Source organism: Protopterus annectens, chromosome 16.part0 (assembly GCF_019279795.1).
Source record: "Protopterus annectens isolate FY-2018-M chromosome 16.part0, PAN1.0, whole genome shotgun sequence".
Classification (NCBI taxonomy): Eukaryota; Metazoa; Chordata; order Ceratodontiformes; family Protopteridae; genus Protopterus; species Protopterus annectens.
Genome location: NC_056750.1, coordinates 409728620 through 409745333, shown reverse-complemented (window position 1 = coordinate 409745333; position 16714 = coordinate 409728620). Strand labels below are relative to the sequence as shown.

Genomic DNA, 16714 nt, shown 5'->3' with positions numbered 1-16714 from the left:
AATGTCCTCTCCCTGCCCTAAACCTGAGGAACCATCTATGTTGCTTGGCTACAAGGATGTGAAGGCAAGAACCTTTCAGGTCTATGGTGAATGTGACATCTTGGAGAGATAGGAGTAAAAGGCACTGAAGAGTTAGCAAGCTGAACTTTGGAATTAAGAGAAGTCTGGAACTGGTTTCCATTTGTCTTCCCTTCTTGGCATAACAGTTAAGCCCTTAAACTCACAGACAAGGTAGAGGGTTTGATTCTGACCTCTGGTTATTGCCTAGGCTTGTAATAGTATGCAGGCTGATAGCCTAGTATTTAACTATGAACCTGGAATAGTCTGGTATAGAACCCTGTGCCTTCTGACACACAGAGGACTTTCTCTATTGTGCATCACAGCAGCTTTTCTCAATACAACAGGTAGAATGCCTGAACTGGTCTTTTGAAACTCAAATCCCACTGCATGTAAAACTAACTGTAAACTTTGTGGGGGATGTTAAAGGCGCACCAGTTTTGTAGTGGTTCTCTCTCTTTTTAAACAAAAAACAAAGCATTCTCAAACTCTCTCTGAATGGAAGGGGCATTTGGAAAAGGGAGGAGATGGGATGAAGTAGGCTTACAGGGTGGTGAGTGTGGGGGTCTGGAGAGCTGGTGCAATGGCCATTTCCCTTTCCTTTACTGGACTTGCTCCTATTCCACTTAGGATACAAGGACCACACTTTTGCTGGAGAGTTCCTGCTAAATTTAGGACCTTAAGCCTGGAAAAAGCTGCCCAACAGACTTCATGGTTTTGCTCTTCTCCCCCAGTCTCTTGAATACTTCACTGGTGGTCCAAAGAATACAGCCTTTCCAAAGATGCATTAAGGAGCTCCACATGGTCTATCACGATGCATCAGCAACATCATATCCATACTGGAGTGCTGTTTAAGTATTGCCTGTTTCAGATACTTATTCTGTACCTGCTTCTATCTTAGACCTCATCTTTTCCAGCAGGGAAAAGTTACGCATGTGGGTTTCACAATTCAGTAACAGAGCAGCACTTCTTGAATTTGTTGAGTTTTCTAATTTCCCTGTCAAATAGAAATAGGGATCCTGAAGGAGCTGTAGCAGATCCCTTGCTGGAATCTGAAATGGCCACAGCTGGATCAGCTGTCTTATTCTTGTAAAGAAATTTATGGGATTCCTTGATCTTGTAGAAATGGTGAGATTTCTTAGGAAACAATAATCAATAAATAAGAACAACTAGGTATTGATGTACTATTGATAAGACAGAGAGCTGCACAGTTTACATATAGGGCATGGCAAGTACAATACAGCAACTGGACAAGTGAATTTCCTGATCTGATCCTTGAATCCGACTCTGCCACCTCCCACAGACTTTTGCTTCCAGGATCAAACTCTGTCCCTACCCATAATCCTCTACCTCTAGCCCAACCTCCTCAGATTGAGTTTGCTGCTCCCATAAGCCAAGAAAAAGAAAAGATAACCAGGAGATCTAACTGGAACCATGTTTCCAACAGAGGCTATCTAGATCCTCTAGAATCACATCCAATTTGTTGGGGGATGGATGGGCGGAAAGGTGAAGCAAAATGAGAAGAAGCAACACAGATATCAAGTTATGGTAAATACAGAACTAATAAATTGGATGCTGTCCTTCTCATTCTGCTTCACGTATGGGTCAGAGTCCCCAGCTACATAATTTTTTGGGAGGCCTCAAGGAAGGATATGCCAGAGCACCAATGAACCAAAGAAAGCCCTGCTCCTGGACATGACATCTAATCTATAGTGAGACACAAAGGTATGAGAATTAGACCAAGTGGCTGCAGCACAAATGCCATCAATGGGCATCCTAGAAGGAAAAAGCAGCTGATGCAGCAATGGACTTTGTCGAATGAGCTTTTGGAGGACCAGACAACTGCCAACCATTCTTTTCATAAACAAAGGAAATACAGTTAGTAATCCACTTTGCTACTGTCACTTTTGAAACAGCTTGACCTTTACGATTAGGAGAAAAAGAAACAAATAACTGCTCCAACTTTCTGAACTGCTTTCTCTTATGCAGGTAAAACTGGAGCTGCCTATGAACATCTAAGGAATGCAAAACGTATTCCCCTTTGTTAGAATAATTAGGAAAGAACACCGGTAATTGAATGCATTGGTTGATATTGATACAGGTAGCCACCTTTGGCATGAAAGGAGGGTTAGTACGAAGGGAAACCCTTATCCTTGTGAAAAATGATGTAAGGATGCTTGGAAGAGCGTGCTTGCAACTTGGATACCCTTTCTGCTGACGTAATGGCAACAAGCAAAGCGGATTTCCATGACAAAAACTTCAAGTCACAATCCTTAGCCATTTCAAAAGGACTCTGGGTCAAGGCTTGCAGAACCAGAGTGAGATCCCACAGAGAAGGATCTTTGATAGGAGGACTCAAAAGAAAAACACATTTCATGAAAGCTTTACAAAACTTAGTAGAAGCAACAGACCCTGGAAGGCAACCTTGAATGGAAATTGGAAATGGCCGCTAACTGAAGTTTAATGGGAGCAAAACCACAACCTTGCTTAAAGATTCCAAAAACGACAGGTGGTGATGTGGCAAAGCAGCTATCTGAGTAGAAGTGTTCAGTTGTACTGCAATGAATTCTAAGTTCTGAACCGGCATTAGTGTGACTTGATCAAATTTATACTGATGCCTAGAAAGTGAGACAGCTGGTAAAGATAATCCCTGGCCTGACAAAGTTGATGCTGTGTGAGGGCAGTCAGGAGCCAGTCGTCCAAATACAGGAATACCCGAAACCCTTGCAGTTGGAGATGAGCTGCAACCTTTGCCATACACTTGGTAAACAGCCGGGGGGCTGTGGTGAGACCAAAGGGCAGGGTAAGTGACTGGCTCCCAGGCAGAAATGCAGATGACTTCTGGAGCACCCGTTTATTTTTATGTGACAGTATGCATCCTTGAAATCCAGAGCACATCCAATCGTCCTTCCTCAGCAACGGGACTATGGACTGTACCGTCACCATCTGGAACTTCATTTTTCTCAAGTAGAAACAGACTGCTTAGATGCAGAATGGACCATAGGTCCCCTGTTTTCTTTGGCACCAAAAAGAAATGGGAGTAAGTTCCGAACCCTTTCTGAACTGTTGGGACCTGTTGGGTGACACTTTTTTGCAGCAAATTGGTGATTTTGGCCACTGCCAACTCCCTCTGACTGGGTGGAACATCGTGGACTGTCTTCAGAACATTTGGAGGAGGAAGGGAAAAAGAAATGTAGTAGTCTCTGGATATGTTTTGCACCCAAGCTTTTGTAGTGATTTGGGCCCAGGCACTTGAGTGCAGAGAAAAACGACCCCCGACTGCCTCCAGGATAAGACAGTTGGGGTAGTGCTTCACGAGCGCTGAAAGAGCTTGTCGGGAAAGGATTCCCTAGAGCCCTGGATCTGTGGGCCCCCTCTGCTGCTAGGGCTGCATCTCCCATTAGAGGCTCCACCTCTGCTTTTGGAGGAGAACTCTCCGCTTTGGTCAGGAAAAGAACCTCGTGACTTACGGAACCAAGTTCATAGGTTGGTACCAGGCTATCGGCCCTAGGGCTTACACAAGCCTAGCCATAACAATTCCCTGGCTATTTCTTCCCACTTGATTTACTTCCCTGGACCCCTGTCTAGCAGGGCAACTGACATGATCCCCGGGGTGAATTTCCTTTCTCCCATCCAATCGTCAAGGTTTCTTTTGAAGAGGGCCAAAGAGGCGCTCTGCTTGACATGTACGGGCAAGTCTATTCCAGAGTCTGGGGAGTCTCTGTGTTAGGAACCTATCTCTCCAGCATGTTTTGTTTATTGTGATGAAAAGGGCTAGATCTCTGGAGTGTGTGGCTCTGAGGGAGTGGGATTTCTTTAAGTGTAGCATGTCCAACAGCTCAGGATTTGACATGGCCTTGTATGTTAAGCAGAGAACGTCTCTGAGTAGAAGATATGTGACAGAGTATAGCTGGGGTTTTTTTAAGGCAGTCAGCATAGAGCATCTGCTTTAGGCTTGTGATTCTTTTAGTGAGGTATTTTTGCGGCCTTTCCAGTTGTTGCAGATGTCTTGAGGTACATACAAAATGGGGCGTTGTATTCTATAATGGGTCTAATGACGGATGAGTACAGTGGGACAATGACCTCCTTTTTTCTGGATGAAAAGCCCTTAGTGATGAGGTGTGCAACATAGAAGGATTTCCTGACAGTTGTGGCTATGTGGTTATTGAAGGTGAGACCACTGTCCACCTGTGTCCCTCAGTCGCTTATCACACTTTTGGTGTTTAGTGTACTGCCAACGATGTGGTAATTCATGGGTACATGTTTTTTCCCCAAAGGGGATAACTATACATTTCTTGGCAATGAGCTTGAGCCCATGGCTCTGGCACCAAGCATCCGTTTCTGTAAGGCCCATCTGTAGAGTATCCACATCATTAGGGGATTCAATAATGGCTCTCAGTTTGCAGTCATCTGTGAACTTTGCTAGCCAGAGTCCCTTAGTATTGGCCTGTACTTCAGAGAAGTAGATGCCAAACAAGAGCGGTCCCAGGACTGAACCCTGAAGTACTCCACTTGTCACTTGTCTGGAGCTGGATTTGGAGTCGGCTACTTTTACAGTGTGGGTTCTGTCAGTAAGCCAGTTAACAACCCATCAAGTGACAGAGGGATTAATGCCCAGCTTAGTATGTTTATCTATGATTTCAGAGTGGGGGATGGTGTCAAAGGCCTTGGCGAGGTCCAGATAGGCTGTGTGGACCGCCTTACCCTCATCCATGGCTCTGGATACTGATTTGAAGAAGTCAATCAGGTTCATGAGACAAGATCGGCCCTTCATGAACCCAAACTGGGTGGGGTCCAGTGTTTGAAGGTTGCCAATTTCTTTGATTATACGTTCCATGGACCCTTTTGCAGATCAGGCTCGTCAGACTGATGGGGCAGTAGTTCCCAGGATCCAAGGTGGATCCCCCCTTGTGGAATGGGATAACTGTAGCTATGCGCCACTCAGTGGGCACGAAAGCCTGAGGTGAGACTATGATTAAACATGACACTTGGGTGAGGTGCCAGTTAATTTTGTAGTTCATGTAGTACACAGCCCAGAATGTCATCTGGTCCCATGGATGCTGTATTCTTAGCCTTGGAGAGTGCGTTTTTTACCTGTGCGGCCGTTATTACTGGAATATGGCAATCTTCCGGTATTGAGATGGGTCGTTTAGGGGGTGAGAGGGGGTAATGTTGGCACTGAATCTATCTGCCAGGATATTGGCAATATCCTTGGGATCAGTATATTTTATGCCACTCTGTTGTAGCTCACAGCAGATCTGAGCATTGCCATTTAGATTCTTGACATAGTTATAGAATGCCTTGTGGTTGTCTTTGGAATCTTTGGCAATTTTATTTTCGTAACTAGCTTTGGAGGATTTTATGAGGGTTCTTAGCTTCTTACTGAGGCTAGTAAGGGAGTTTTTTGCATAGTGGGATTTTCCTCTTTTCTGCAACAGTTTCTTCCCTTTGTTGTAAAGACTGTTTATGGCAGGGGATCACCAGATTGGCTTCCTTTTTTTTGGAGTAGGGTATCTTGGTTCTACTTGGGATGGCACGATTCATGCATGAGTGGATGTGCTTGTACAGTGCCTTAGTGTGGGATTCAGCAGTCGAACATTCAGTTCCCGTCTGTATGGGTGTCATGAAGTTTATCACTTCTGACTTGAGTAGCATGAAGTTGGCTTTGGAGAAGTTTTTTTATGGAGGTTTCCTTACTGGGGGGGGGTGGGGGTGGGATGTGGATGTTAAGGGTGATTAGCTTATGGTCAGCCTTGACCAACGAGGGGGTGACCATAGGTGTGGAGTATCAATTTCCCATGTTGGTAATGACCAGGTCTAGGATATTGGAGCCCCTGGTGGGACTATGGATTAGTTGATCCAGGGCGTTGAAATTTATGAATTCCAAGAACCGCTGGGCAAAGGTGTTGGTACACGAGTAGTTTTCCCAGTTAATGGCAGGGTAATTGAAATCACCCAGTATTAGGGTGTTTGGTTGTATCTTAATATTTTCCAGTATGTTTAGAAAGGTGTAGTGAGAATCTTGGGGCATGGTGGGGGATCTGTAGCAAGCTACAATTTGGATTGCAGTCTTACCTAGTGTTAGTTGTACCTGGAGAATTTCAGACGCATTGTGTTGGGCAACTAGCCTGGTGTTGCTAAAGTTTTCTTAGCCTCCCTTTGATTTCTAGAGTAGGTTCATTGAGGGACAGAAAACTTAATCCCCACCGCAGACAAGCTCTTACTTTCTTGCTCGCTGTAGTTCAGGGTTTCCTTAACAGGTGGTTCAAACAGAGAGGAACCATCGAAAAAGACATTGACAAATGACATCTTAAAGGGCTCTGCAAAATCGTACTGCTTCATCCAAGCATGACGATGCATCGCGATACCGGTGCCGGCTACTCTAGAAGAACCCTCCACTGAGTGGGAAATGAGTCTCATGGAGGACTTGGCTATAGAAGTGACAGTGACTAGCTTAGGGGAAATTTTATCGAACTCCCCTTTAGGCATAGACTCTGCCAGATAGTCAGAGTGTTCCTTTACTAAGTCTCTGAAGGCGAATAAAATGTGTCAGATAACTGAGTGCCCTAAGCAAAAAGGCAGCCGAAGCATAAGTGCTCTTCCCTAACCTGTCCATCGCTCTGGACTCCCTGTTCAGTGGATGGACAGTGGAGATCTGCTGGGTGAGCTCTTTCTTGGTAGCTGCTGTCACCACCATATCGTCAACTGAAATACTCCTAATCCAGAAAGTACGGTCCTCTGGGGGTGAAAGGATTTTATCTGGATGATTAGGAACTGGTGCCAAGGTGTCCAGTGCCTTCCAGGCCCAACGGGCAACCACGTCAAGAAGGGCGTCTGCCAGGGGGAACACCCAAAATGTAGACAGTCCCATCCCGAAGGGCTCCAGGAATATAGATTTCTCCGAAGAGGGGCTTTTGGAAGACCAGCCACCTTTTATCTTGAAGCTCTCTAAGATGTCTGCAAAGGAGACATAATCCAGTGGTGTTTTGGGAGACCCCTCTCCCTCATTGTAATCTGTATCCTCGGTGAGGGACTCCATAGGGGAGTCAAAGTGCCTCCTTTTGTACATCCTCTTCCATGGAATCTCCTCCACAGGATCACAGGAAGTTACTAGGCTATTGGCCCTGAGGCCCTTACAAGCCTAGCCAATAATTTAGCCCATGTTCCAACAAGCCAGCACCGTATGCCACTGCCCAGCAGGGATATAGATGGAATCCCAGGGGTGTATTTTCTGTTCCCCATCCAGTTATCCAGGTTGCTCTTAAAAAGGTTTAATGAGGTACTCTGCTTTACGTGGAGAGGGAGTCTATTCCACAAAAAGGGGAGTCTCTGGGACACAAATGTGTCCCGCCAACAAGTCCTATTGATGTCACAGACCAGGCTGAGTCTCACATGTGGGTTACTCGAGTGGAGCTTGACTTGCAGATAAGCAGCAGTCCCATCAGGGCGGGATCTGAGATTGCTCTGTATGCAAGACAGAGATCATCTCTGAGGAGTTTGTAGGAGACTGAGTAGAGGGACAGGGCTTTTAGCCTCTCTGTGTAGGGCAGATGTTTGAGGCCCTGGATTCTCCGGGTGAGGAATCTGTGTGGTCTCTCCAGCTGCTGCATGTGCTTTCGTACATGCCGAAAGGGGCAATGTATTCAATAATCGTCTTATAGGGGAAGAATACAGGGATGTTATGACCACCTTTGTCCCTGGATGAGATATCCTTACTATTGAGGTGGGCCATGTAGAAAGCTTTCTATACAATGGAGGCAATATGGTGGTCAAAAGTCAATCTGCTATCAACCTATGTTCCCAAGTCCCTCACGGATGATTGCATGCTTAGTGCCTTATTATTAATGTGATCATTTGTGGTTGACGTAATTCTCCCCCAAAAGTCACGATGATGCATTTTTTGAAATTCAGTTTGAAGCCATGTTTCTGGTAACAATCATTTCTTTGGATGAGACCCTCTTGAAGAATGTCCACATCACTAGGGAAATTGATGACAGCACCCAGCTTGCAGTCATCTGCAATCTTGGCAAGCCATAGGATACTCGGGTAGGAGTCGGAAGAGGAAGGGGTCACCTCAGGTGGAGCAGGCTGGAGGTCCTTCAAGACAGGCTAACCCAGAGCAGGAATGGTAGATCCAAGACCCCGATCCAGAGTGGGCACATGGGGTGGAGCAACAGTCAAAGGGTCCGGCACTCTTTTGACAGAGAAAGCCTTTTCCAATGTCTGCAAAGCAGGGGGTCCTGGAGAGATCCCACCGAGCCCCCAGGAGCCAAAGCTACTGAGGTAGATGGAGGCAGCCCACCAGAACCCCGACTCCCAGAGAGAACCGGACCCCACACTGTCAAGGGCCGAAGCTCCAAGGGGAAAGGATTAATCTGAGAGCACTGGAACAGAATTTCACCTCTCCGATCAGACTGTGACATCCCACATCCGGGACGCACTCTGATCCGAGGACCTCAGAGTAGAGGCAGTCAAGGCAGCAGACAAAGTCAAGGAAGCAAAAGCCCTCTGATCCGACCCAGAATCCCAGAGGAGACTACTGTCCTGGGACTCCACAACAGAGATTTGGATGAGAGAAGGAGAAAAGGGCACAGGCTGGGCAGGCTTGGATCCATGAGGGCACAGAGCAGGAAGAGCCGCCATCTGAATCTGGGCCTTAATTATGGATCTGACCATTCTGTCCACATCAAGGTAAAGGCTCAGAGAGGGCCTAGAAGAAGCCACCGAAGACGGGCAAGAATGCTAGGGGGGTCCGAGAGTCTCAGCAGGCATAGTCGGAGACACCAAAGTGATGAATCCTCCTGGAGACCTGAAGGAAGACTGCAGATCCGGAGACCTATGGATCTGAAGTGGACTACGTGGATCCAAAGGCAGGCCAAACTGGAGGGCTCACATGAAGCCGTTAAGTCGATGGGATTCGACTGAGCTGACATAGGCCTTGGTGCTGGCGTAGTTTGATCCGAAATGTTCTGAGCTTTGGCAGGCAGCTCTGAAGATGCTCTTAGCTCCTTAAGGTACCTTTTCTTCACCTTGTATCCGAGCAAATGCTTGGAGGGGTGTTGAGCCCCTGGCATAGCAGCAAAAGTGGGCAAAAGACCCCTCAAGATAAGCTGTTTCTTGTCTCTTGCAAAGCCCTGGGGTTGAATCCCTCACAGATGCTGCAAGGGGAGTCTAAATGAGCTTGGCCCTAGGGAATAAACACAGCTATCATAGGTGTCTGAGTGTGGAATCTTTCTCTCGCACTTGGAGCACCTCTTGAAACCAGTAGGCTTCTCAATAGCAGAAAGGAAACACTAAACTGTAAAAACAGAGCAACAAAACAGAACTGTCAACTGGAAAAAGCTATTATAACTACAATTAACTATAATAACTACAGTAATTACAACCAATAACAGTAAGAAAGCCTAACCCATTGCGAAAACTAAAGAGGAGGGGAGGAGATGAGCTACACGATCAAACAATAGCAACTAGGAGACAAAAACAAAGCAAAGTAGCACCAAAAAAATATCCAAAAAGTTAAATCTTATCTGAACCTGGAAAATTGAGTCTGGGCACCTGGCAGCAAACAAGATCTGAGGAGGTTGGTCTAGAGGTAGAGGATTACGGGCAGTGGATGAGTTTCAGCTTGGAAGCTAAAGTCTGTGGGAGGTGGCCGAATCGGATCTGAGGATAGGATCAAAGACCTATACATGAATCAGAATTAGAAGGACAACATCAAATGGATAATATTTAATACAGCACATAGTAACAAATTGTAGATTAATTTAAGGACCTGGGTTATATGGGTAGATCCCGCTTTTAGTTTTTCTAATGATATCAACTAATCGACTAATGACAGTTATAAAACTACAGGTTGTAAAAAAAGATTTATAAAGTCTAGGAAATCAGAAATGATAAAGTCATTGTTTGTTAGTTGCATTAGATCCAAATCTTAGTATGTAATAATAATATGGAAACCTTACAAGACAACAAGCATGAGTAAACTGGAAAGAGTACAGTAGAACTACATGAAGGGCATATATGTTTGTGAAAATTTAAGTAGAGGTGGGGGGGGGGGGTTGTGAAAGCACCTCACCTTATCTAAAATTGCTGGACATAGGAAAACCCAAGTTGGCTATGAGGAGGTCACTGGTCTCAAGTTTCTTTTTGAAATGTTACTTTTTAGGCAGTAGGCTCCTGGAGACCTTGGCTCATGCCATGCAGAAATGGAACCAGACATGTACATAGGTGTTTACTCTGCTAACGACCACAGGGGCCTTTGCCTGGCCATGCATCCCAAATCTCTGACAAGTTCCGATACCCTTGATAAGTGTAAGCAGGGGGCTTGGGAGATGAAACATTTACAAGCTAGGGCCTGGGAGGCGAACCATTTACAGGTTGCCTGTGTCCATTAGAGACAGAGGTGCCAAACCAGGGATGAATTTCGTGTTCCCCGTCCAACTGTCCACTACAGGCTGCACTTGAATTGCGTTAGGGAGGAACTTTGCTTCACATGGATGGGGAGCCTGTTCCAGGCACGGAGTAATCTCTGGGATGCATAACTATCTCTCCAGCAGGTTCTATTTATATTACTATATCTCAGGCAAGGTTTAAGTTTTATAGAACGGGTAATTCTGGTGCTGTTTGTTTTGTGGATATGCTGGAGGTCCACCACAGTGGGGTCTGACAAATGCCCTCATGTGCCTTTTATTCCTGAAACGTGCTGAAGAGATTGCCTTTTCTTATGAATGGTCCTCAGGGTGAAAGTGGCAGTCCATGTTGCGGTCTAGGACGAGGCCAAAAAAAAAAAAAAAAACAGGAATGGAAGTCCCTTAAAAGGAAATGGTCCACCACAAGCAATGCAATTAACTTTAGAAAGTTTTAGAATCTGAATCTCCATCAAACGTTAGCTGTCATACAGCTCTACAAGAAAATCCCTTATGAGATACTTATTTGACCTGGAAGCAGGCCGAAAGACGGACTAACAATGCAGCAGCATATGTGGCTAGTGAAACTGCATGGCAAGAAAGATTTGAACATGGAGACAGATGATACAACTCTTATACCACTGATGACCTTGTGCACTGTTAGATGAGAGATGGCCAAGGCCCGGTGGCGGAAGGAAGAGCTCTTAAAATTTGCACGGGTCAGTCAGGCTACCTGCAAGGAGGAATCTCAAAAGTCAGGACCTGCAAATGTGAAGAGTGTGATAAAAACTCATTCCATTCAGATATGCTGCAGTAGCTTAATACATAACTATATTAAAAACAATAATGTATACAAATGTGGAATAATTTTCAAACAAGTTCTAATACAGGATGAGAGGTGAAAGGCACACAAACCCAACTTCCACAAGGGGGCACACATGACCTGATTCATCAAATTAAAACATGTCCAACGAACAATGAAAGGTGACATGAAAATCTGATGGAACCATCAAACTTAACACCGCAGAAGTCAACTCAGTGGTGCAATGACAGAATTCATGTTACTACCCACAAAACTATAATTTGAATATTCAGTCACCAAAAACTAAGTGTAGATTTTTGTTTGGTGTGCATACTCAATGGGTAATGGGTTTATATTACATATTTGAAGGATCATACATCAAATGACCCCAACAAAACGGTCAATAAATGAAATGCAAGTGAAGCCAATTAAGACATTTAAGTTTTGAATACTGAATTCTGAGGACTGACTTGTAAGGGATTTAGTCGGGGAAAAGAAATACAAAAAAAAAAAAAAAATCTAACATCTGAGTCAAACTGCATTCATGACAAATGCCAAGTCAAACTGGCACATATTTATGTAGCTGAAATTCTTACCTCACAAAAGTCCACATTAAAAAGAGGTGATGGGGGGGTTGGGGAATGAGTTGCTGTTGACATAGTAGAGGAAACAAATGATGGTTTTGATGTATGGTAATGTGGCCACTGGTCCACTTTCCGTCTTAAGGGTTCATCAAAGTCTGGCTGTATTCGATTACAGGGATCCTAAATAAAACAAATAAATATAACGTACACTTTCATATCATAAAAATGTGCAAATGAAAAATACTACAGTAAAAATGAAAAACACATTATCATCATCCGTACCAAATGAATGTCTAATCACCAGTGGGGAAAAATTTTGACAGTTCTGAAAACCTCATTAATGTGTCTGAAGTAACAGCAATGGCAAACGCATCATCTACAATTGATGCTGAAAATTAATAATTCATGATAGCAAAAAAAGCCAAAAGAAAAATAAATTGGAGAGAAAAAAATTCCTACCTTGTAGAAACTGGTAACTACGGGGGGCACAAGAGAAGTAAAGCAGTATCTCCAACGCCCAGGTGAGAACTGCCCTCACTAAGGCAAAAAACACAGCATCCATGGGACCGGATGGTGTCCCCGGCTGTGTGCTTCATGAACTCAACGAGGAATTAAACCCACAGTTAGGACAGCTGTTTAATCTTAGCCTCACCTCAGGATACGTACCCAAGGAGTGGCGCACAGCGACTGTGGTCCCACTTCATAAGGGCGGTGCCTCCACAGACCCAGGAAATTACCGCCCCATTAGCTTGACAAGCCTTATCTGCAAAGCCATGGAGAGGATCATAATGGAACTCATAAATAAAGACATAGGGAACTTGCAGACTTTGGATCCAACCCAGTTTGGCTTTGTCAAAGGCAGATCCTGCCTCTTAAACTTGGTTGACTTTTTCGAGACAGTCACCAAGGCCATTGATGAGGAAAGGCAGTCCATACAGCCTACCTCGACCTGGCAAAGGCCTTCGACACAATACCCCACTCAGGTATCATCGAAAAACTCATCAGCTTGAATGTAAACCCATACATCACAAGATGGGTTGCAAACTGGCTAAGTGACAGAACCCACAGGGTCAGAGTTGCTGGAGCCATGTCAGACTCAAAGCCTGTCACAAGTGGTGTCCCACAGGGCTTAGTCCTGGGTCCACTCTTGTTCGCATCTACTTTTCTGAAGTACAAGCAAACACAGGAGGGTTATGGCTGACAAAGTTTGCAGATGACTGCAAACTGGGCCATAGTCGAAAACACATCTGACACAGATATCCTCCAGAAAGGCCTCACAGAAACGGATAACTGGTGCCAGAGCCATGGCCTGAAGTTAAACGCCAAAAATGCATAGTCATACCCTTCGGGAAAAACAAGGTTACCCCTAGCTACCATATAGGTGGCAATCCACTGAGCACAGAAAAAGTCATCAGGATCTGGGGACCCAAGTTGACAGTAGCCTTCGCTTGACACTCATGTTGCTAAAGTAGTTAGGAAAACCTTCTATATCGCCCACCTGATCATGAAGGGATTCACATCTAGATCAAGGGAGGTCATCGTCCCCTGTACTCATCACTCATTAGACCTATGATTGAGTACAATGCCCGTTCGAATATATCTGACCAGACACCTGATGCAGCTTGAAAGGCCCCAAAAGTTCCTCACCAAAAGGATAAAGGGTCTCAAAAATATGTCTTATGCTGCCCGACTGAAAGAACTCCAGCTCTATTCAGTCTCATACCGCTTGCTCAGAGGTGACCTGTGCCTGACATATAAGGCCATGTCAAACCCAGATTTGATGAATATGCTTCACCTCAAAAATCTAGATCCCTCAGAACCACAAGGGCGGAGACTTAAACCTTGACACGGTTATAAATAGAACGTGCTGGAGGGACAGATTCATCACCCAGAGACTCCCTATGCTGTGGAACAAAATCCCGGTACATGTGAGGCAGAGCACCTCGCTGGCCTTGTTCAAGAGGAATCTTGACCAATGGATGGGAGATCGCAGATATACCCCAGGGATTACTTCGGTGTCACTGCTTGACAGAGGCACAGAAAAATGATAGGCATAGTTTTTATTCAAACTAAAGGGGTGGCGAAAGCCACATAACTATGGGCTAGGCTTATAAATGCCCTTGGGCAGATAGCCTAGTATGAACCTATGAACCTATATGAATTTGCTATAACTGTACATCTTCAAATATGTTAATTGTTTCAGTAATGATGTGGGACTTCAACCGCTGAAGGGCTAACGAGTAGGTAGTCGCATTCATTTGATCAAAGGGAAAAAATGACAATGGTCCACTCAGGACACTGAACTGTCCTCCCTCCCGGCAGAACAGGGAATTTATCCTTTCACCAAGGTTGTGTATTCCCTGAGTTGGTATACATAATTTGCAGAGGGGTTTGCTGCCTGCAACAAAAATTGTTTTGTATTGTTTTGTTTTATTCCTTTTTTTTCAAAGTTCTGAGTTTCAATATTTTGTGTTTCAAATCTTTGACGTTTTCCACAGCTTGGCAAAATCCCTGCTTCAAGCTAGGCCAACATCCACCCATTGCATGCCATGACATTAGTGGCACAAAAGGGACATCTGTCCATGCATCTTTCGCCCCTTCTTCCTCTAGTCCCTCTCTCCAAAGGAGAGATCTGGTGCCACTGCACTGATTAGCCTAAAGACAAGGATCTCCAGAAATGAGTCCAACCAGAAGATATGTAAGCTGCCTCTCCAGGACATAGGTCAACCCTGACAAAGACATGACTCTTCTAGGTACAACTGAGAGAAGGAAGCTGGTGTGTGTGTGTGTGTGGGGGGGGGTGGTACTAGGATACTTATCTCTTCAATCCACAGATGTCCACATGGAAGGAGAGAGAGGGGAGCTGGTATGGCAATACTAAGCAATTTCAAAAATCCTCAGTTAGGTTAAGTTCCTACACAACTACACTATGTTCATTATATGTCTCACTGTTGCTGCAATGACATCTGGAATGATTCCCAAAGTTTATGGATATGTGGTTCACAGACCCCCAGTGGGAGTGGTCTGCAAAAGGTCCCAGTGGCAAAGCCAGCCCTTTCTGTACAGGAGATGTCTGGGTTATAATGCTTGAAGAAGGTGTGGACAGATGCACTTTGTTCAATTTATGATGCACGGTTGCAGGAATAACACTTGGGAAGATATCCGAAGCTTATGGACCAGTGGGTAGCTGACCCTAAGTGGGAGTGGTCTGTAGGATGGCTGTGGTAAAGCCTGCCCTTACTCTACAAGAGATGTCAAGGCTACATACATGAAGAAGGTGTGGACAGATGGCTATGTAGCTGCTTCCAGGTTAGTTTGAGTGCTGACTTGCCTCAGTAATGCAATGATGGTTGCTATGGCTGGAATGGATTGCTCTTTAACCTGCCTCGGTACAATATTGCCAGGAAAGATGCAATTGAAGCAAACACAGCACACTATCCACTTTGACATAGTCTGTTTGGAAAAAGGCTTCTCCTTTGCAAAAGAAACAAAACTGTTCACACTACCTTATTTCTCTAGTTCTGGACAAATAATACAGCTGTTACCTATTTACATCAAGTAAAAGGTGGACAGCCTGATTTAAAGACAGTTTTGTTACAATTGTAAGGTAAGGTTAAGTACACATGCTGATCTGTACCTATGGAACATGAAAAAGTGCTCTTTGCAAGTTAAGACTTGAAATTCTGATTTTTTTCCCATAGGCAGAAGTGTAGTGACTAACTAAGGTATAACAACTTTAAACTGTGTAACACACAAAAAAATCTAATAAGGTTTTTAAGTAAATGGCACTGTTTAAAAGTGAATATGAACGGAGTTTTAAAGCACATACACTGTATGAATTTAAATGTTTTTCAGTACTCTCACACTGAAACAGCTGCAATGAAGTTATACATGTTGATGTAGGCACAAGAACGTGAGTCTGGAGATTCATGGTGGTGATGTGATGTCTGACACTCCAGACTACCAGGGATATCATTATACTGAAGTACCATAAAAGCACCAACGTCATAATGAGGAAATGGGAACCACTAAACACCAGGAATAAATCAAAGTCATGAACATCAGTACTGGGAATAGAGGGCAGAGGGATACACTACACAAACAGATTATAACAGCTACATGCTATAATGGCACTTTAACTATTAGGACCAGGTATTGGGTGCACATGTGTGTGTGTGTGTGTGTGTGTGTCTGTCTGTCTATATGACTGGCAGGAGGGATAATACTGCATACATGAGCACCAGTTTACTACCACAATGTGCAAATAATTGATACTAAATGCAGTTAAACAGACATGCAAATTAGCATAATGAAGTCTTGCCTCATTGCAGCTAACATGTCTCTGAATCGCAAAGGACCTTTTTAGCACGAGCTGTACGGCTTGTAATAACCCCTTTAATGAACCTGGGTATGTCTTCCTGTTGCCCTATTGCATCCGTCAGTATAGTACATGAAATGTTAAGACTAGTTAGTTATATTATCATTGATTTAAGGTCATTCACTATTTTTGATTAATATCTAAATTCTAACACTGCAGCTAGAAGTTTTGAGTCAGAAACTTCATACAAGTGGGCAATAAAGGGTGTCTCATCATTACTACTACCCATTATTTTCTAACATTTTGAGAATTAATATGCCCCATAAAGTGTGCCAAGTTTGATCACTTGACCCAGTTCATGTGGGCCATTAGCATTAAAGTTCTTATTTTTAGTAAACAGAACTCCAGAGATTAAGTTAAGGGAAATAAACCCAACACTCAAGTCCCAACAAAAAAAAAAACGAACTGGTCCCTTCCCACATGATTTCACCCCTAAGAGATTCAGGCGATCTAGGACCAGTAAAAGCGAGCTCTTCCGGTTATTTTG

The 16714-nt window shown here is 44.3% G+C and overlaps 1 protein-coding gene across 3 annotated transcripts in view; it reads right to left on the bottom strand.

Moving 5' to 3' along the window:
- The window catches only part of RC3H2 (ring finger and CCCH-type domains 2), a 2406224-nt gene that overhangs the window by 748391 nt on the left and 1641119 nt on the right, over positions 1–16714 (bottom strand). For all 3 annotated transcript variants that reach the window (XM_044058310.1, XM_044058308.1, XM_044058309.1), the window contains one exon: positions 11862–12029. In XM_044058310.1, the coding sequence (XP_043914245.1) occupies positions 11862–12029 (168 nt within the window). The remainder of the gene's footprint in view (positions 1–11861; positions 12030–16714) is intronic.